General features: G+C 37.2%; 2 protein-coding genes across 8 annotated transcripts in view; one reads left to right on the forward strand and one right to left on the reverse strand.

Annotated features, from left to right (window-relative positions):
- LOC108755378 (spectrin beta chain) overlaps positions 1–20,285 on the forward strand; it is a 39,793-nt gene extending 19,508 nt beyond the window's left edge. Inside the window, exons 1-13 of one of the 7 annotated variants that reach the window (XM_018498321.1) lie at positions 3,226–3,282; positions 3,834–4,022; positions 4,841–10,747; positions 10,849–10,940; positions 11,012–11,116; positions 11,328–11,470; positions 11,544–11,596; positions 12,159–12,215; positions 13,123–13,230; positions 14,940–15,086; positions 15,956–16,223; positions 16,310–16,492; positions 18,443–20,285. In XM_018498321.1, coding sequence (XP_018353823.1) covers positions 3,887–4,022; positions 4,841–10,747; positions 10,849–10,940; positions 11,012–11,116; positions 11,328–11,470; positions 11,544–11,596; positions 12,159–12,215; positions 13,123–13,230; positions 14,940–15,086; positions 15,956–16,223; positions 16,310–16,492; positions 18,443–18,446 — 7,203 coding nt within the window. In that variant the 5' untranslated portion in view covers positions 3,226–3,282; positions 3,834–3,886 and the 3' untranslated portion in view covers positions 18,447–20,285. The other 6 variants (XM_018498320.1, XM_018498319.1, XM_018498322.1 and 3 more) reach the window with 6 other exon arrangements.
- LOC108755379 (peroxiredoxin-2-like) lies at positions 13,237–14,469 on the reverse strand. Its single transcript, XM_018498327.1, has 2 exons — positions 14,017–14,469; positions 13,237–13,802 (listed from the first exon to the last, which is right to left on the reverse strand). Exons 1-2 carry the CDS (start codon positions 14,264–14,266, stop codon positions 13,429–13,431), a joined length of 624 nt encoding a protein of 207 aa, XP_018353829.1. The 5' UTR covers positions 14,267–14,469; the 3' UTR covers positions 13,237–13,428.
- Positions 20,286–23,340: the final 3,055 nt, after the last annotated feature.

Below are 23,340 nucleotides of genomic sequence, written 5' to 3' on the forward strand. Positions count from 1 at the left end.
ATCCTTGAGTCTAAATGTTAAAATTTACATATTTTATATTACTCATGGAAAATTTTCTATTTTCATCTGGAAAACTTGGAAAAATCAGGGAATTTTAAAATTCATTTTCTGTGGTAACCTTGTACATTGTACTCAATAAATTTTAATAAAGTAATTTTTAATAAATTAATTGTAATTAAATTTTATTAATTAATACTTTTGTATACTATTTGTTACTTATTTTTACAAAAATTAAATTTTATTTAGACATTGTCTATGTTGTGTAAACTTTTTTGAAAAAGGAGACTAGGTTCCGAAACTGCTTCTTTTGGAGACAAAACATGTAGAAAGTGCCGCCAGTAAACTTAACCTTCCTCGATTATCGTGTCATTCACTTTGTGATTCATCTCATCCCGCCCACTAGATACGTAGGCATTAATCTGTATGTACGTTCCCACTACGCCGGCCATTAAGTATGACGGCACTCGGGTAATTGCTCTTAATTCAACGTAAGTGACTGTCCAGACATTTAAGAATGCCATTCATGCTTGCGTTCATCAGGCTTTGAACGTCGCTCGAGGAGAACGCGTCGATTTCGTCGCGATCGGTCTGTCGCTTCATCGGTATTAATAACGATCGAGAAAGGATTAAATATGCAAAAAAACGCCATGTATCTTAAATATTCTTCTCTCTCCTTTTTTCCCTTCGTCAGAAATAATAAATTCGTGATATACATATATATTCGTGAATAATAAATTCGTAGCAAGCAGTGTAATTTTATGCACGACGATAAGCTTCGAGGATGCTTGTTAATTAAAAATGCCAACGTATAGTTACGTAATAAAAATTGTGACGTTGTAAAGCATATAAAAATATAAGATTTATATAATTATAAATTACATAATTTTTTTATACGTGTTTGTATAACTTTTGTTGACAGTGCGTCTTTGATTTCAGTAGGATGACGTAATCGTGTTTACCATAAAGCTCCGGCTTTACCATAAAGTTACCCTTCTCAATTTGTTGTTTTCATTATTAGATGCCGTATTGTTTTACTCTAGTTCTCCTTGAGCTTCTCGCGCGTCCAATGTGCTGTGGTTACCTGTGACATTTGGTCTGTTAAAGAAAAAAAGATCAATATCGCTAGCTCGTGCAGCTGCAGATGCAACTGTTCATTGCGTTATCGATAATAATTAGTAAATATTGTTTGCACTGGATCGTTATATTATAAATTAGATAATGCGGTTAATTACCCTTCATTTATATATCGTTCTGTTTTAATCCTGATAACGCTGTTCCATACGTGAATTTAGGAAAAACGCGATTACGTAATTAATGCGTATTGACGTTTTAATGTTTATATGCAAAAGGTCAGTTGTTTTTATTTATATTCACATTTCCTCTTTTTTTCATCAATATATATTTATATTAATTGTAACATTAAGGCAATTATAGAAAATATTTTTTGGTTTCATATTTCCAATCACAAATTTAGAAAATAATTTCCTGTATGCCATATATAAAAATTTGGCATGCATTTAATAGCATATAGAACGCGTACTATTATATTTCGTATTTTGTATTCCGTTATACTGTAAAGTGTATGCAAAATTATGTAAACAGTAAGAATAAAAATTATACGATTTATATTTGAAACGTATACACATTTTAAGTATAAATCATTAATTGTATATACTTTTTTACAGTTTACAAATTAAACTTTTATTTTATAAGTACATTTATTATATTAGCATAAATCTAGATTTTTGATACTCTTCGCAAACCTTTTTACTAACAAGATAGAAAAAGATAATTGATTTTATTTTTGTATCGATCTTTATTTCTGGTGTCTACATTTAATTTTTAAAACATTTACTGAAAAAAGTTCGGTAATACCTACCAAAAGTTGAGTGAAATAATTTCAATCAAACGTTTAATTAAAAATAATTTTACTTTTCTATAAATATTTAGTAATTACTATCAAACAGTTAGTTATATTATTGGTGAATATACTTCCTGAATATTTAGCAAATTAAAATTATTTTTTAAAGTTATATTAGTCAAACATTTGATTGAAATTATTTTAACATTTTCGTAGTTATTACAGGCTCTTTTTTCATTGTTGAAAGTCTGCTTGGCACGCGCTTCAAGTTTATCGTGTATACAAGCACGATCCCGTGTCACATGTCGACGTATACGCCAATGTCGACGAGCGTCTACCTTTCCGTTAAGTCACCCTCCTGCGGGGACTAGTGCGACGCCGATGCCGACGATGTGTATTTCGCGTGTGTGACATCATTCGCGTGATGTAATCGTATGGTGAGCGAGGCGGTCGCGTCTCCCACGCGGAGGCGAGCGCGGCAACGCTATCTATTAAATGAGCGCACGTATATACCTAAAGATATGTACTTTACAGACGTTAACAGAACATTGTCATCTCCTTGATACCCGGCGACTGCGAAAGCGAACTCAGCGATTAGAGCCATGCAATTATTGTTACAGCGGCCGAAGACAATATTTGAAGAACACGAGCATATGGGTAAAAAAAAAAAACGGACATAAATTCTCGCTAGGAATGATGATTACGACGGAACATGTTCTTCATCGATGTTTTTATACCATGTGTTAAGCGCATAAAAATTTAAATTAATGTCTTGCGGTAAACAATCAAAAAGGAGATGATTCTCGTGTAAAAATAAATGGAAAACGTAAGAGTTACTGTGTTATCGCGGAGCACTATATATAATACGAGTTGTGGGTGTTGATTTAAGGAAATATGCCTTATTGAATGATTTAACAATAGATCTGACGCAAAGAATTAGATTTATTACACGGATTAGTCCATATTAAACAGACACTGAAGTTTATTTATTGCAGCTCTTCTCAAAGCTAATTTATCAGTATTTACTTTTAGATATTAAAGATGTTATTTTTGTGATGTGAAAAACAAATTTCTACGTTATAGTATAGATCGGATTTTAACGCTGAGAGTTGAAGAAAAGAAATGTGCGCGATGTATCGTACTTTAGGCTAACGAAGCGCACTGAAGAAAATGAAAGATCTCTGCATTATGCGTGGGCGTAGACGCACTCGTGCTCTGTTATCGAACAGCATTGCGTAACATTAATCCTCTCGAAGTCCCTATTATTTACCCAATTATTAATCGTTAGACCCGCCGTGCAAGGAGATAAGATTACTCTGCAATTCTTATCTGTATGTACGCGTAGATCGACTGACGTGACAACACGCTGACCGTAGCTTGCTCTAAGACACGTTCTGTGCACCGTTTACCATTTACATTGCGTGGGTATAGCAAAAGGAAGACATTCTTACGATTATTACCACGTCTCTGCTTGCATTTTATGTGCAGTACCGTGTTTCCTAGGTGTGTGCGATTGAAGGTCTCATATATATTCAATATTGAATATTTCCTATATTTTAGATTATAACACGTTCTCTCTACAAATTTTTAAAGTGAAATCTCACTGTTGAAGATTGAAAATTGTATCACTCTTTACCAAGACTGGCTCAGTTTTTATTCTTTAGAGTGAGATTGCACTCCAAAGAGTTTAAAGAGGCTAGCTATACATATAAAGGATTGTGAAAAATATTTGACGTTGAGCATTTAATATCTTTAATCAAGAGGGTTTAAAAAACGTGCATGAAATCAATGGAGACGTAATTTTATAAAAATTTATATAAATATTATATAAATATTATATATTTTATATGATAGGGATAAAATATATTTTTTTAATATTATATATGAGAAAGAAAATGGAGAATATATAAATTATCACTTTCAAAAATTCCTCTTATTCTACGCGTTAGTAAATTTACGGTATCATTTTCAGGTGCACCCTTTTTAAGGGTTCGGCAGAAGTGAGCTGTTGGTCTGATTGACAAAATGACGACCGACATCTCGGTGGTGCGCGGGGGTTGGGATCCCACGCTACAACAAGAGATTGTCGACGAGTACGAATACGACGGAGGAAACTCGAGTTCGAGACTTTTCGAACGCTCACGTATCAAGGCACTAGCTGGTACGAAACTCTATCGATTTTCCTTTTCAATTGCTTCATTTATATATATTTTATCACAGTTATCTCTTATCTCTTTTGCAATTATTTTTTTTTTTTTTATAAATTTAATAGTATAATTTATTTTCATTGATTGGATACTTAAAGCTCATTTTATAATATTATTCTATAATAATAATAATAATAATAATAATGAATGACGATGCTACTGAGGTACTATGAATTGTTTTTAGAAAATTGTATGGTTGGGATTATCAAACAACCACATCCTTTTGAGATAATCGTTTTAAGAGTTCGATAACTTCATGAGTTTGTAACAGTTATTTCTTAGACTAGATTGAACGTGGTCGAGATATGTGTATAGCTATCATTGAATATATGTATATATTATAAAAAGTTAAACTTATTAAGTATACCTGATTGAATCGATTAAAATAATATTGATTGTTGTGCAAGTGAGAATATAATAAATATCGGATTATTAACTAAAAATGAATTATGATAAAATTGTGTTTGATCTTCGAGGTAAAGAAACTTTATATTAATTATTTAAAGCCTATCTAAATTTTATTTAGTTATTTTCGAACGATGTCGTACTAAATAATTTAGATACATTTAAAGTAAATTCAAAATTAGCATATATTACGTTCTTATTCTGTAAACTCCTAACGACAGTAACGATGTCACTATATTGTTATTTCACAGGTTTTATATATGGTAAAAAAAGCTATGCAACGATAACGCTGTCGTTAAAAGTTACAGAATAAGAGCCTTAATTCATTGACTATTCACTAAAATCACTATTATGCGATCTTTACCAGGTGAGCGTGAATTAGTGCAAAAGAAGACCTTCCAGAAATGGGTCAACTCCCACTTAGTCCGATGTTCGTGCCGAATCGGCGATCTGTACGTCGATCTGCGAGATGGCAAGATGTTGATAAGGCTGTTAGAGATCTTGTCAGGTGAACGTTTGCCACGTCCTACCAAAGGCAAGATGCGCATCCATTGCCTGGAGAATGTGGAGAAGGCGCTGCAATTCCTGCGTGAGCAGAGGGTACATCTAGAGAACATGGGATCCCACGATATTGTCGACGGGAATCCACGTCTGAGCCTGGGTCTCATTTGGACGATTATCTTGCGATTCCAGATTCAAGATATTACGATCGAAGAGACGGATAATCAGGAGACCAAGTCCGCTAAGGACGCGTTATTATTATGGTGTCAGATGAAGACCGCGGGTTATCACAATGTAAATGTAAGAAATTTCACGACATCGTGGCGAGACGGTTTGGCGTTTAATGCGATCATACATAAGCACCGTCCAGATCTGATCCAGTTCGAAAAGCTTTCCAAATCGAACGCGATCTATAATCTCAATAATGCCTTCAATGTTGCGGAGGACAAACTCGGTCTCACGAAGCTACTGGATGCCGAGGATATCTTCGTCGATCATCCGGATGAAAAGTCCATCATAACTTACGTCGTCACGTATTATCATTATTTCTCAAAGATGAAACAGGAGACTGTGCAAGGTAAGAGAATTGGCAAAGTGGTCGGTATCGCGATGGAGAACGATCGTATGATACACGAGTATGAGAGTCTTACCAGCGATTTGCTGCGCTGGATCGAAGCCACGATAGAAGCACTTGGTGATCGTAGGTTTGCGAATTCCTTAGTCGGTGTCCAATCACAACTTTCGCAATTCTCGAATTATCGCACAGTAGAAAAACCACCCAAATTTGTGGAAAAAGGTAATCTCGAAGTATTATTGTTTACTCTACAATCGAAGATGCGCGCAAATAATCAGAAGCCCTATACGCCCAAAGAGGGCAAAATGATATCCGATATCAATAAGGCATGGGAGAGATTGGAGAAGGCTGAACACGAACGAGAATTGGCCCTGCGCGAGGAACTGATTCGACAAGAAAAGTTGGAGCAGTTGGCAGCTAGATTTAATCGGAAAGCTAGCATGCGCGAGACATGGTTGTCGGAGAATCAGCGGTTAGTGTCGCAAGATAACTTTGGCTTTGATCTCGCTGCCGTAGAAGCTGCTGCGAAGAAGCACGAGGCCATAGAGACTGACATTTTTGCCTATGAAGAACGTGTGCAAGCCGTCATGGCGGTTTCACAGGAGCTCGAAGCGGAGAACTATCACGATATTGAGCGTATCAACGCTCGCAAGGACAACGTGCTACGACTATGGAACTATCTTCTGGAATTGCTGCGTGCTAGGCGTATGCGGCTAGAACTTTCCTTGCAGCTACAGCAGAACTTCCAGGAGATGTTGTACATACTGGATAGCATGGAGGAAATCAAGATGCGACTACTGACGGACGATTACGGCAAACATTTGATGGGCGTGGAGGATCTGTTGCAAAAGCACTCTCTTGTCGAAGCGGATATCAATGTGCTCGGCGAGAGAGTCAAGGCTGTTGTTCAACAGAGCCAGAGATTCCTAGAGCATGGAGAAGGCTATCGACCGTGCGATCCGGCCATTATCGTCGAGCGCGTGCAACAATTGGAGAACGCGTACGCCGAGTTGGTGCGGTTAGCGATCGAGCGTCGTACCAGGCTCGAGGAATCTCGGAAACTCTGGCAGTTCTATTGGGATATGGCTGATGAGGAGAATTGGATAAAGGAGAAAGAACAGATCGTATCCACGGGTGACATCGGTCACGACTTGACTACCATTAACCTGCTGTTGTCCAAGCACAAAGCATTGGAAAACGAGATACAATCACACGAACCGCAGTTGATGTCAGTTGCAGCAGTTGGCGACGAGCTAGTTCGACAACAACACTTTGGCTCCGATCGTATTCAGGAGAGACTTCAGGAAATTCTCGCTATGTGGAATCATCTGTTGGATCTGGCAGCTTTTAGGAGAAAGCGACTCGTAGAAGCTGTCGACTATCATCAACTTTTCGCAGACGCAGACGACATTGACATCTGGATGTTGGATACTTTGCGACTCGTCTCGTCAGAGGATGTCGGCAGAGACGAGGCAAATGTGCAATCGTTGTTGAAGAAACACAAAGATGTAACAGATGAACTTAAAAATTATGCCACTACTATCGATCAACTTCATCAGCAGGCATCAACGTTGGGCGAACAGGACGCAAAATCGCCAGAAGTCCTAGAAAGACTGACTTCAATAGATAACAGGTACAAGGAACTCCTCGAGCTAGCCAAGTTGCGTAAGCAGAGACTGCTGGACGCTCTGTCATTGTACAAGGTATTCAGCGAGACCGACGGAGTCGAACAATGGATCGGCGAAAAGAATAGAATGCTGGATACGATGGTGCCTGCCAAGGATATTGAAGATGTTGAGATCATGAAACATCGCTATAATGGCTTCGAGAAAGAAATGAATGCAAATGCATCCCGCGTCGCCGTGGTTAATCAATTGGCCAGACAATTGCTGCATGTCGAACATCCGAACTCGGAACAGATAATCGCGCGACAAAACGAACTGAACCAGAAGTGGGCCGAGCTGCGCGAGAAGGCGGAGGGCAAACGCGAGGAATTGAACTCCGCACATGGTGTACAGACATTCCACATCGAGTGTCGCGAGACTGTGTCCTGGATCGAAGACAAAAAGCGAATTCTGCAGCAGACCGATAGTTTGGAAATGGATTTGACTGGTGTAATGACGCTGCAACGTAGACTGAGCGGTATGGAGCGCGATTTGGCGGCTATTCAGGCCAAATTAGACGCCTTAGAGAAGGAGGCGGAAGTCATACAGAAGGAACATCCGGAAGAGGCTGCGGTGATACGCGAGAGAATTGCGCAAATTCATCTGATTTGGGAGCAGCTGACGCAGATGTTGAAAGAGCGCGATGCCAAGCTCGAGGAGGCAGGAGATCTGCACCGGTTCCTACGCGACCTCGATCATTTCCAGGCGTGGCTCACGAAAACGCAGACCGACGTCGCCAGCGAGGATACGCCGACTAGTCTTGCCGATGCTGAGAAACTGCTTACACAGCATCAGAACATTAAGGAAGAGATTGACAATTACACCGATGACTACCAGAAGATGATGGAATATGGCGAGCGATTGACGGCAGAGGCTGGTGATGGTGACACGCAGTACATGTTCCTGCGTGAGAGACTGAACGCGCTGAAGATGGGCTGGGAGGAATTGCATCAGATGTGGGTGAATCGTCAGAACTTACTATCCAATTCCTTGAATTTACAAGTATTCGATCGAGATGCACGTCAAGCGGAGGTGCTCTTATCACAACAGGAACACATTCTTGCCAAGGATGAAACGCCGGCAAATTTCGAACAAGCGGAACACATGATTAAACGACACGAGGCTTTTATGACTACCATGGATGCCAACGATGAGAAAATCAACTCGGTCGTACAGTTTGCCGGACGTTTGGTCGATGAAGGACACTTTGCGGCCGATAAAGTGAAGAAGAAGGCCGAGAACATCAATGAGCGTCGACGAATTAATCGCGAGAAGGCTAATCTACTTATGGAGAAACTCAAGGATCAGCTTCAGTTACAAATGTTCCTACAAGATTGCGAGGAACTCGGTGAATGGGTACAGGAGAAACATATCACTGCTCAAGACGAAACATACAGAAGCGCGAAGACTATTCATAGCAAGTGGACTCGTCACCAAGCGTTTGAAGCAGAAATCGCCAGTAACAAAGATCGCTTGCAACAATTGCAGCAAGCCGCGGACGAATTAATTCAACAAAAACCAGATCTAGCGGAGATTATCAAACCGAAGGTCACTGAATTGGCGGAACAATTCGTCGATCTGGAGACCACGACTCACGATAAGGGTGAGCGATTGTTCGATTCGAATCGCGAGGTGTTGATACATCAGACCTGTGACGATATCGATTCCTGGATGAATGAACTAGAGAAGCAAATAGAGAGTACCGATACCGGTTCTGACCTTGCGTCCGTGAATATATTGATGCAGAAGCAACAGATGATCGAGACTCAAATGGCGGTGAAAGCGAAACAGGTTACCGAATTGGACAAACAGGCGGAACATTTGCAACGTACAGTACCCGATGATAAAATGGAGGAGATCAAGTGCAAGAAGGAGAAAGTCGCCCAGAGATTCGCTCAGCTCAAAGCACCGCTCATCGATCGTCAACGGCATCTCGAAAAGAAGAAAGAGGCCTTCCAATTCCGACGCGACGTCGAGGATGAGAAGCTGTGGATCGCAGAGAAAATGCCACAAGCAACTAGCACTGAATACGGAACTTCATTGTTTAACGTTCACATGCTAAAGAAGAAGAATCAGTCATTGCGCACAGAAATTGAAAATCACGAACCCAGGATTAATTTAGTATGTAATAACGGGCAGAAGCTGATTGATGAAGGACACGAGGACAGTCCCGAGTTCCAGAAACTAATATCCGAATTGACGGAGAAGTGGCGCGAGTTGAAGGACGCGGTCGATGATAGAAATAAGCATCTGCTGCAAAACGAGAAGGCGCAGCAGTACTTCTTCGATGCCACTGAGGCCGAGTCGTGGATGAGCGAGCAAGAACTGTATATGATGGTCGAGGATCGTGGTAAGGATGAGATTTCTGCCCAAAATTTGATGAAGAAGCACGAATCGCTTGAACATGCGGTTGAAGATTACGCGGAGACAATTCGCCAACTAGGCGAAACCGCTAGGCAACTAATAAATGATCAACATCCGTTGGCCGATCAGATCGCTGTGAAACAATCACAGGTAGACAAACTGTACGCCGGTCTGAAAGATCTGGCTGGTGAGCGACGAGCCAAACTGGATGAGGCACTCCAGTTGTTCATGCTAAACCGAGAAGTCGACGATCTCGAACAATGGATCCAAGAGAGAGAACTGGTCGCCGGTAGTCACGAGCTGGGTCAGGATTACGATCACGTTACGCTATTGTGGGAGAGATTCAAGGAATTTGCGCGCGATACAGAAGCGATTGGTTCCGAGCGAGTGGAGGCCGTCAATGGCATTGCAGATTCTCTTATCGCCACCGGGCATTCCGATGCGGCGACGATAGCTGAATGGAAAGACGGTTTGAACGAAGTTTGGCAAGACCTGCTGGAGCTGATCGAGACCCGCACACAGATGCTGGTGGCCAGTCGCGAATTGCACAAATTCTTCCACGATTGCAAAGACGTTCTTGGCAGAATCTTAGAGAAACAAAACGCCATGTCCGACGAATTGGGTCGTGATGCCGGCTCGGTGTCCGCCCTCCAACGTAAACACGCTAACTTTATTCAGGATCTGTCCACATTACAGAATCAAGTATCGCAGATCGAGGAAGAATCCGCCAAACTGCAGGCAAGCTACGCGGGCGACAAAGCGCGTGAGATTACAAATCGTGAGGCCGAGGTCGTAGCAGCGTGGAACAATTTGCAATCGTTATGCGAAGGCAGACGAGCTAAATTGGAAGATACCGGCGATCTCTTCCGATTCTTCAATATGGTCAGGACCCTGATGATTTGGATGGATGACGTTGTGCGCCAGATGAACACGTCTGAAAAACCGCGTGATGTCGCCGGCGTTGAATTGCTGATGAACAATCATCAGAGCTTGAAGGCGGAGATTGATGCCAGGGAGGATAATCTAATGGCGTGCATTAATCTCGGAAAAGACCTCTTAGCTAGGAATCATTATGCTAGCGCGCAGATAAAGGAGAAATTGGCGGCATTAACCGATCACAGAAACGCATTGTTACACCGATGGGAGGAACGTTGGGAGAACTTGCAACTCAGTAAGTTGAACTTGCTATTTAAAAAATGCGTTTTTATCTTGCATACTTGTATGATATATTATCTGTATAATATATTTAATACTTACTTACGTTTGATATAGTTTTAGAAGTTTACCAATTTGCTCGAGATGCGGCAGTTGCTGAAGCATGGTTAATTGCTCAAGAGCCATATCTTATGAGCCAGGAGCTTGGTGTAAGTAATTATTAAATTGCAAACACAAATTTTTAATCAAACGTTTTTTTTTAAACTTGTATTTTTCGTAGCACACTATCGATGAAGTTGAGAATTTAATCAAGAAACACGAGGCTTTCGAAAAATCGGCAGCTGCACAAGAAGAAAGGTTTAGTGCCTTGCACCGACTTACTACTGTAAGTAATTATACGGAAAATCTCTGACTAGATAGCATATTAGGAAAGCTTGTAGAAACTTCCTGTTGTGTCGTATGTCGTTTAAATAAGTAAATCTTCCACAGTAAAATGCACTGTCGTATTTTCATTATGTCAGAAATTAATACAGTTTATAAGGTATAGAATATAATTTAGCATATAGAAATAAACAATCTTCATATTTTTAATGTAGTTCGAATTGAAAGAGCTAAAGCGACGAGAGCAAGAAAGGGAGGAAGAAGAAAGACGCAGAAGGGAGGAGGCGGCAGCAGCAGAGGCTGCACGTTTGGCCAAGGCGACACCTGTTACTAGTCCAGATGAACCACCTAGCGATAGGTAATACAAATATTTTTGTAATCTGTATCACAACGTTACACACGATATTATGAATGAATGTTGTTTATTACAGAGCTGAAACTGACGGGGCAACAAGCGGAGAACGTGGAGAAGATGAGGGACACGGTAATATAATTGCATATAATGGATATGTTTTGGGTTTTACTAATCGAACAATCTGTGACAACTTTTCTCGGTACTTACCGCATCTTCTAGTTCTGTCTACGGTTTTGTATTCTATTTGAAGATGCTGATATAGAATAACCGATATATAACACGCACATTATTTAGAATATAATGTTGAGTGCTTTTTTCTAATAGAATTGTATTTTCGAGTTTGTATGACTATTGATTTGGCGTGGTAATGATTGCAATTGGTAGTAATATTGTAAACCAAAAAAGAAAAAGCGAAACAAGAGTAACGTTTCATCTCTTCTCATAACTAATAATCGCGATGTAGAGTAAAATCTTGCTTTTGACGTAAAGTTCAACTCTGATGATTTACGTATTATGAATATGGTTTGTCTGGATAAGCATGTGACATCGCTAACAGCACGTTTATTTTTGCCTTTTCCGACCCAAACCTGCCGAAACTTATTCCGATTCATATCGAATCCGTCCTCCACATCATCTCATTTTATCCAACTCGAAATGCACCCTAATGCGGCACGGAATGCACGAACCACAGTGGCACATCGCAAGGCTACTACACGTACACCACAGCCTCAAGACAAACCCAAGGAAGGTGAGTGTTACGCGATATGAAACTTGTCAAAGCGTGAGGATAGACTTCTACATTGAAAACATCTTTCTAATTCTTCCGCAACTCTTTCGAAGCTACAATCTCAAGTGGATCATATCTTGTGTATAGGTTCACATAATTTCACAAACTGGTGATGGATGATCAAGTCATGTCTTTATAGCAGTATTTAACGACAGCTTTGTTCTTCAGATTTCATGTTAGCGTTAAGTTACACATCGCAATAATCTTACATTTTCCAGCATATTCACAGTCACGTCGCACCTATCGCTTTTGCATAAATCACCATTTTATTAACTTTTTATCTAGCAGGTGTTGGCCCGTTATTCTGCCCAAGATGTCTCTTCTGTCGCCTGACATCGATTATGTCACGAGAAAACAATTTATCAAACATTTTTGATATTTAATATGCACATGTGTAAAATCACATATAATAGTTTACGATACGATGAAATATCAAGCGAAATTCTAATAGTCACACTTTCTGGTCATACTAATCCATTGTGAACCATTTCATTCATCTGGTAGGTACATTTGTTAACTATACTATATTTCATTCTCGTCTATCGCATGATTATGTTAAAATATAATGCTTAAATATCTTGTTGGAAGATAAGCACATTCGAAATCATCTCATTATTTTAAGTCTATAGAAGCAAGAAATTGGGTTCTGTCCTTTATGTACGTGTTGTATAGGATTTACTTGAATATTCGGACGGTCATACCACTACGAAGAATCATTGGATTCGTGATTAACGTCGTTATGCTTTTACGCTAATCATCACAGCAATTAAGTAATTGTTATTGGTATAACCGTGACGAATATATATCACATTAATAAATGATGTATCCAAATAATACATAGCATGATTTTGTGATTGGTGTGGTGTAGTGCATGCACAAAGACCTAGACAGCTGTCTTTCCGGGAAGGAGATGGGACTCAACCTGTCACGCCAACATCTGTGAAAACTCCACCGCATGGTACTCGCACGCCAACAAGTAAGTGTTCGCAAATATTCAAACTCAAGCTACATGTGTCGAAAGATCATTTATTAATATTTCCCGCCATTTAGCTGCCACGACCGTGAGTGATTGTTTCAGTTCAATTAAAGTCTTGAATGATCATTCATTTTGATGTAAACCATATAATTAACGAAAGATTGCATTCATCACGATTGAGGAATATAAGAATCGAGCTCAAGTTGTGCTGAAATAGTCTGGTTCTTCTCCGGCGTTATTTGTCGGCACTGGTCCATAAGGACACAGATTGCCGTTTTTATCCACGAAACAACAAGCTTGTATAACTCGTAATATCTCATCCACTGATCGCGGTAGATCTTGGTCGTTTATCGTCACATGGCGTATAATTTGCTGTCTATCTATAACGAATAGAGCTCTGTATGCATATCCTTGTTTCTCGTTTAATACGCCGTAATCCCGCGCAATTTCATGACTCTTATCGGAGAGCAGTGGAATCTTCATTTCACCTAAACCTCCTTGTTTACGCGGGGTCGTCACCCACGCGAAGTGTGAGAATTTAGAATCTGTTGAGACTGCTACTACCTCCGAGCCTAGTATAAAACGCAGGAATTAATGATAAGAGAAAACGTTATCACATAAGTATAAAAATTCGAAACAAAGCAATTTGATGTAAAATAACTTTTTTTTTTTTATACAATTTTAATTGACGAATCTTTCTTTTTTACGAGTATTCTTTATTGACTCTGTTGTTAAAAATTTTATTCATACTGTCATTAAACGGAGAAAAAAAATGTAACTTCCTACCAAGAGCTTGAAATTCGGCAATACGATCGCTAAATTGGATAAGTTCGGTGGGGCACATGAATGAGAAATCGTACGGATAGAAGAGAAGTATCAGATATTTCCCCGCAAAATGCTGTGATGACAGTTCCTGCATCTTCTGATCGATTATTGCGACAGCCGACCAAGGTGGTGCGGGTCGTGACACCGCTGGTATTAGTTGCACCAGCGGTGGGCGCGGCGTTTCTGATTTTTGTGCACAACAAGAGTTCATCCTGTAATTTTTTACACTTGAATGATAATATCAATTTTTCAAAATTAGATATTCCACGCTCCTAATCCGCAAATCATCTTGATCGCGGATACATAAAACCATGGCGTATAAAACCGCCATGCACAAAACTTTTTACGATCGATTTGATTTTTATTTCTCGTCAGACTTCATTGTTCATTCAGTGGCAAGTTTAAAAAAAGTAAGCACACTTTGATTTCTCGTTTAAAAAAACTTTTGAAAATTATTGAAATATGTAATAAATATTTATATAAATATAAATTTACAAAATATATATTATGTATGTGTATAATTATAAATAAAAATATTTATATTTATACATAAATATAATATATAAATATTTTTTTAATTAATGTAGCTGTGCTTAATGTGATGCGATAAACACACGAAATGTATCTTCTACTTGTTACATACAGTTTGATAAGCGTGCATTGCTCATTTAGCATCTTATGCATGAGCATGTTGCATGTGTGTATCTTCGTATTATCTCCGTATATTCTCTGTAGTTAGAAAGCATGGAAAAAAAGTAATGTGTAACACGTGGATGTAAGGACTATTAGCGGCAAATTGTTTACCTGATACAAATCTCTGCTACAAGCTAGGGTACAAAGTAAGTAAGCTAATGAACGTTATGTGTGTTGCGTACGTCGTAAAGCTCCGAAAGGAAGTGGCTCCGAGGCTGCAAGGCGTAAGGAACGAAGCCGCAGCAAGTCACCGTTCAGGAGCTTCCGCTGGAGAAAGTCCGCCAAGTCGCCAAGTTTAGATCGCAGTGGCGTGAGTGATGATGAGCACAGTATTCCTGGTAAGTGAATGATAAAAAGAGACTTAAACAATCGACAGTAATTATACTTATACGTTTGCTCGTTGGACGTCAAATTTCCTTTTTTTTCTTCTTTTTTGTTACACACTTTTGTCACTCGTGTGTGATTATGTTTCAACTTTGTTTTACATGCGTATATTTACAGCACGAAGTATAAAAACAAATGATTCATACATGGATGATTGACATTCGAAAATAAATGATGCCATTGCTCAAAAAAATCGAGAACATAATATCTGCTATTATGGTTTCAATTCACGTTTGCGAAATTCTAAATTACTGTCAAAGTGTCATTTAGGTGGAAGTTGAGATTAAATGGAACCTGGCATTTAATCTCTTTACTAATCAACTATGTTTTGGTTACGTAGGTTTATAACAATCACTTTATTACCTGCTGTATATTCAAGAAGACAGCTGCATACAGTGATTATATGTTGTATGTATAATGGGGAAACACTCTTGGAACTAAATTATATCTTATCATTTATGCGTTACTTCTAACAAATAAAGGAATGAGTAATCGGGGCTTGTTTTTGTCCAAGTGCTATTATAAGCATAAATATACAATATATGTTGGTTGGGAAGTTTAAACGTTAAATAAATGCATTTTTAAAATTAGAATAATGGAAAAAAATTGCTTCGAGAGAATTGTTATAACTGGGTATTCCATTGAATGAATGTTGCGACTAATCTCTCAAAATAATATCACTTATTATTTGCAGCTTCATCATCTACTCGAAGCAAGACATGCAGGCTGTACCCTCGTATAAATAATTCATAATTTATCCGAAATATTTTAGTAAATTGTTTCTTATTAAGCGATGGATAGTAAAATCCGTTATCTTTTCCAGAGCCACGAAGTCCGAGCGACGACGAGTTCGAAGGGCCGTTACAGCGGAAGCACGAGTGGGAAAGTACGACGAAGAAGGCGTCCAATCGCTCCTGGGACAAAGTATACATGGTCGTACGCGGGCAGAGCTTATTTGTATATAAAGATCAGAAATCGTACAAAGCTTCGCCCGATCAATCGTACAAAGGAGAGGCTCCTCTTGATCTAAGAGGCGCGACTATTACTGTAGCGAGTGATTACACTAAGAAGAAACATGTCTTCCGAGTCAAGTCAGTGCTTGATATTATTATTATATATTTGCGCGTTCTGCGACATTGATGTAGATATCATTGTAAAGTATCTTTTTTTTTTATAGGTCGCAAAGTGGATCCGACTTCCTGTTCCAGGCCAAAGATGATACCGAAATGAACGACTGGGTATCCGCATTAAATCAAGCAGCACAAGGAACATCAGGTGCAAGTACATCTAGGGCTCACACCTTGCCAGCCCCGACACAAGCCGAAACTAAGCGGCGTAGTTTCTTCACTCTCAAGAAAAAGTAAGTGTTCATTGGGAAATTTTGCTATTGCAATATCGTACACCAGAATTTTAAAATAATATGGATATTTGAACTGAACGCAAGAATTTTAAGCGAATAAATTGTGTAAAAAATTTTACAATGTTGACAAATAAAATATTACTGTCTTACGTCGTAATAAAATTTTAAATCTATGATGGACATCTGATAATGTTGCGAATATTTATATTACGAATTGTGTGAGTTATTAAGTTTTGCAGCGTTTTAAGCCAAGACGTGTACTCTTGTATATAAGGTGTCTGTTAATTTGTTATTATCATTGCTTCATCCTTTCGAACACGTCCCGATGAAATTGATAGAGAATATTCTGTTAGCAATAAAAAAAATACGCGTTTATCATCTTCCATCACTTTACTTCCCTTTAACAACATTCCTCATATTCCATTTTATAACATTAATTTTTCTTTTCGAAACAACCTTTCTTTTCTTATCGATTCATCTATTTGAAATATTATTTCAATTAATCATTAAACGACACAAGCAATGTTTTACTTGATTACCGTAGAGAACATTATTCATCGTTATCATTCTCGAGTGACGGACGATCATCTCGTAAAGCATAAGCCAATGATTCGAGAAGATGCGTGCCCTCACTCCACATCATACGAAATTCCATCCGTCGTTCCTATCGCATTCGATCATATTGCATTTATCATATTTTAGAAAAGCCAAAAAGTAGAAAGCGAAACCAATGAACGTATGAAACAGTACACAATTGGAACAACATTTAGAAATGCGGTGAGTCGCACACACAATCCTCTAGATCATTCTACCGTCGTACACTATTGCACGATTATAATCGATCATCATTCCAATTTTTTTCTTTTTTTATTTGGTCTTTCGTTATTATTAGCTTCTGAAAATACAACAGGAATGTTCTTCCAATTGTGAATGCGGAATGATTACATAAAAATTCTCTGAAACGAGAGGATTTAGATGAGTGTAGAGCTTTCTATGTTTCGCCAGCAAATCTTGCAACAAAGTGCTTAAGCGATACGTAACAAGAATAATCATAATTGGAGAGATTCTATGTTGATGTAAATTTCTGCAGAGAGTCTACCATTTAAAGATTCTCGTGTAGTAATGGCGGATATGTGAAACGCAATTGTTCTCTACACCGCATCGTTCGACATCTACGTAAATAGGTGCTTTTTAATATGCATATATATATCTATCCGCTTTCATTTTGAATACTTTTTTTATTTCGCATAAGATAGTGTGTTATGTAGATACTCAGATTATTGTGTATCATTGTCAAGTTCTATATTGTAGCAATGTTCGACCACCCGCTTCTGACATCGTCATTTATTCTTCACGCTTTTCTGCTATCAGAATATTCCCAGGAACTTTTATCGTAGAGGTAACCGATCGTCCGCGTGTCTACTTTCAGACACATGCGAGATACATATTTTATAATATGTGGCTTTTTAAAGACGGAATATTTGCTATTTTTATATATTAGTTATAAGTGATATATAATTGTTTATGATGCGTTGAAATTTTTATATATTAGCATTCTTCTTATGTAATATATGTATTCCACAAATAATAGTGTAAAAATGCATAAGCTGCAATAATTGAAAGTAGAAAAAGTATAACAAATTTTTTTTTTTTTTTCAAGTTTTGAGCGATGACTTATTGTCAATTATTGTGATTTATCTTTATTTAAATTTTTGCTAATATTAAACTTTATTTAACGCAACTCATTAAATATCTTGAAAAATTGTAAAACGCATTTTAATGATTTTTACAAGGATTTTAATTTCCTATAGTATACCCTTTCTCTTGTCAGCTCGTCGTCGTATATATAATTGAACTAAATTGTAATACAAGAACAGTAATTGGAAGTGACAGTTATTGGTTGTCATAATGATAAAATAATTATCACCTTTCACGTTTACTAATTTTCAGCTAAACTGGAGCAGTGAAGTACGGTGTAAAGCCGCTCGTAATGCGTCTACACAACATCGTGTTTATCAGAAATGTTTCGTCGCTCTACATGGTTAAAGCAACGCTAATATAAAATTAGAAGACATGGCCACGGTGTAATGAAATGAATTGAAGGACGGATTGAACGCGGATCTTTGAAAACGCCTACTTTCGAAGAACGGAGATATTTAACGGTTATATGTTGATATTTACAAGTGTAGGCTATTGAAAGTCTAATTAAATTTAGTTCTTCAATGAATTTTGGACACTTTGCAATATTGCTAGTTGAAGAACAAGCGACATTTTTCATGTCCCACGTTAGCGTGATCAATTTTGACACGGGATTTAATTCTATTACATTTTGCGTATATATTGTCACGCATTAAGATGCACGATCATTTCTTTGTCGCGGAAACAGTGAAATAAATGATGTCTTCTTTGTGGTACAAAGTATTTTATAAGTTGCTGTGATGTTTTTACATTCAGCAATTCTTTAAGAAAACGTAATTCGATAGAAGATGGATTCGATCTTGTTGTGTCTGTAAAAAAGGTGGATTGGAGGAGATATATCTTGGTCTATGATTTATGATGATTTTTATAATTATTCTATGATGAGTTCTGATTTTTAATGTCTTTTAATGCATTTTATTGCATTTCATGCGAGTTCTCGCATTACAGAGTAGATATAATCTCCGACAATATAAAAGGAGGGTGAGAACGATTCCAGCCGTGCTGATCGCTTAGGATATATCGCTTTCATTATCATATTATCGCACCGCAGTATTTTACTTGACTTTTTTTCCTGCAAACGTATCTGTTTGCGTTCGGATGACTGCCATATATTTTAAGAGCCACACTAACTTGGGACATAATATTATATAACTAGCTTTTAACAAATTGTTAAATATGCAGCGCCCTAAGGGAATATCACATTGAAGAATTATAAAGAAAATGTAACGCTAACAAGAGAGAGTTTCCTCCCTGCCCTTATCCCCTCCCCCTTACACGATTCCATATATCACATAATTCTGCAAGAGTATTTAAAATCTTTGGACTCGCGTAAATGATACAGTTTGTATTAAGTGAGCGCTTACGGTAAATTATTATAGCCGTGTTATATCATTGTTGCGAATCACTTGTATATCTCACTTGATTCCGACTCGACATTTGGCGTGACATGTGGACTATACTATTACTCTTTTGTAATTGTTAATTTTCTTTTTTAATATTTATCACGCTCATCTTGTTTTTTTTTTCTTTTTAGAGTATAAAGATTCTTTATTGGGAAGTTCTGAGAACTTCTTCGCTTTGGAAAAAGTTTTAGTTTAGTACACTTCCTAGGAACTGTAATAATTTTTGGTAATGTGCAAGAAAAATGTTACATTTTATTCGTTTCTCGGCTCGATGCGACTCGATCAATCAATCGATCCGGTGTGTACTTTGATCCTTCGAAACGTAATCTACGATAGTCTCCTCAACTTTATGACTCATGTCGAATATTTGGGATATTTAAGTTCATATAGTATGAAAATTGTACTGTTAGCTAAGCTTACTAAAAGATTTGTATATACAAAGCTATATACACACATACACACACACACACACACACACACATACAGACAACATACATTATGTCCGTCATGAGAATAATTCTAATCAAAACGATCGTACACCCGCTTTTATAATTTCATGCATGTGCATTTACAATTAGCGAAGAACGTTGAATATCAGAGTCGCATTGCTAAGCAAACAACATTTGGTATGTCATAGCTATGTGTTTTATATATAAATATATCTCTATAAATATATAAATACAGAACGATGAAGAGCATTAAATTATAAGAAATAAAAATTATTATAATAGATAATATATATATATAAAATAATTGTCGAATTTTTGACATAGTGATTCTTTTCGTTTTAAAACGAGACCTGTCCTCCATATGTTCTTAACAAAAAAAACATCCGTGTTTTCAAGATAATTATATTATCAGTGTGATTATCAGCAAGATTAAATAAAAATTTCTTCGAGCATTCATGTAACGGGATCGCTTTAACACGAAAAGAATGTGCAATATGCATCATTAAATACTCGCTTAAATTAAATGTTTGGTTGTATATTTCAGATTGTTATTCTTTCGATACGTTAAAACGCATTTGCGGCACAATATCTTTCTTCAGCGAAAAAAGTACTCTTTTCCTTCATAGCTAACGTTATATCGTATTATTGGCTCTATTGGTTTCATCTTCGCTTGTAAAACGGATTTGATACTCTCGCTTCATTCCTATCATTGTCATCGTGCGAGACACGAAAATGTAATTGTACGCGCCGATTACTTTACTCTCAAACTTCGTTAAGATCAACGTGTAATTTTTTAATGTGCCTTTTTACAGCTTCGTTGAGAAATAAAATGCGATCAAATATCAAGCGTGATTGGTCCTAGCAAAAAGACCATATAATAAGGATTCGACAGGCACGAGCAAACGCTCGTGAATCCAAAAAATGAACGCAGTCGTCTCGTGAACATTCTTTTCCTAATTCTTTCTATAATATTTCTTGCGAGCTGATCGCTTTTAGTCGTAATCCAGATTAAGCGAATGAACACGAACGAATAAGAGAGATCTAGTTTCGAATCCTGGCTGAGATGATGTTTTTCAATAAATTCTCTACAGTATTTTGAAGATGTTCATCAGCAACAGCAATATTAAATTATATATCAATTTAATTTGTAATATTTATACGTACTCCAGTTTCTTATAAAACTATGTTTCAAAACCGACAAATAATCGGCAGGCAGTTTAAACTGGAAGAAAATTTACGTTATATTATAAAAAAGTTATGGTAATATTACATTATATTATAAAAAAAGTTGCACAAAAATATTATTAGGCATCTATTTTGAATATTATCTTCTTTACTTATTTGTTAAATACGAATGAATTTATTCCAACCGCGGCGTCGTTCGCACTGATTGAGACAAGCTGTTTGTTCACTTGCGTTCGCGTTCGTTCGACCTGGATCCCGCTCTTTCCGAATGGTTTGTCAAGATACGCGACTACAATAGTCGGTGCGTGACAACTCTCTCGGTTACAAAGTTGCGTTTGCGAAATTGGTTCACATTAAATGTCAAATGCGGGAGCACGTGTTGGCACGTGACGGCGCAAACACAGCTCGCGGTATATCTATTTTCGACGGTATCGATTTCCACACGACGTGCGAAGCTGAGAGGCTTTAGAAAAAAAAAAACTATGCCGCACAATAACTTTCGCTCTAGTTACGTCTACTGCTAATTGTCGAATTATCGGGAATAAGGCCCTGCAGACTCAATAAAAGGCACAGACAATAGAAACGAGGAATAACACAAACAAAATTCAAACCTACCAGAAATTGCTGTGCGTTGATACATAATTTCTAGTACATTGAAATATATTGCCTGTGTTTTCTATTCCTACACTGAAAAAAATGATTTGATTGTATTAACTAGAAGTACAAACAAAATGAATTCTGATCATATAAATCAGAATTCTGTTATAATTGAATTTTTGATTATCTCGATTAGAATGATTGATAGATTTATAAGATTTTTCTAGTTGAATCTATTACAATTAACAAATCTTTTTTCAGAGATTGTTGCCTGTACTTTTTATTGTGTCTGAATCTTAAAAATGCACTCGTGGAACAACTCTCGCGCTTCCCCAAAATACGAAACTCAGTCAATTTTTTGTATGAGAGGGAATATACGAACAAACGCAAGTTTTAGATTCTTCATAAAAAAAAGAGACTGATAAACGTAATCGTGACGCGATAATGCTTGTTGCTTTCTTATTTAATTCATTGTTTATCTCTGGGTGAGTAAGGTAAGATATCGTTCTCAAATGAACTTCCACAAGGGAATCATTTCAGAAAGAAAATTGATCTTTGTTTTTGAAATACGAAACGTTCTGTAGCATTTTAATACAAATGAATGGAAGATTCTTGTTGCAACGGAGACGAAACGGCAACGTATGCAGAATTGTTGCAGAAGTATTATATTCTTCAGTCGACAGATAAAGGCAATAAGAGTAATTAAGCCAACATGCAGATGTTAATACGCAAGCGATATGCAAAAAAAAATATATATATAATAAAGATAATCCGGTAATAAGCGCTTTAAAGTTATGTTGAATGTTTCGACCCCCAGTGTTGGAATCTTCCGTAATGATGAATCTGAAAATCAGAATTATAATATAAAGTCAGGCAAATATAAAAAATCGTGATATATGCAGTCAGAATTTACATTGTCGTTACATCAATAAAGATAAATCCAAAATAAACATTGAATTTTATTATACTATTAGTAACTTTATTAATTTTATTATTTATTAGTATCGTTTTTTAGTAAAAAATTTTGGCTAATTTTAAAAAGAGAAGAAATTAATTCTGAAATTCTAATGATTGAAGCTGTCATTTTTGATCCCCAATTTCTGTTAGAAAATAACTATAATTTCATATGCCATATAGTACGAAAAGAATCTGGAGTATCGTACATAATACAGTATAAAATAGATAAAAATACACATAATATAAAAAAGGAATGTTAGATTGTTATTTTGAAACCTTACATGAATTACACTGTCTAAAGCAGGCTTCGTGCCTCAATCAATGATGAAATTTAAACTGTGTCAAAGAAAGAAAGAACAAATATTAGTTTTATTTTAAAAGAATATATCTGTAATGTGTGTATTCGTATATTACGTTTATTACATCTTAAACAATTATATTATATTATATCCGAGAGAAGCTCGTCATTTTACAAAGAATACATTGCAGCATTTTTTTAACGGAGTTGCTATATTTTTATCTTCAAAGCTCAAACTAACAGTGACATTGCATCAGTGTT

This window comes from Trachymyrmex septentrionalis, unplaced genomic scaffold (assembly GCF_001594115.1).
Source record: "Trachymyrmex septentrionalis isolate Tsep2-gDNA-1 unplaced genomic scaffold, Tsep1.0 scaffold87, whole genome shotgun sequence".
NCBI classification, from domain to species: domain Eukaryota; kingdom Metazoa; phylum Arthropoda; class Insecta; order Hymenoptera; family Formicidae; genus Trachymyrmex; species Trachymyrmex septentrionalis.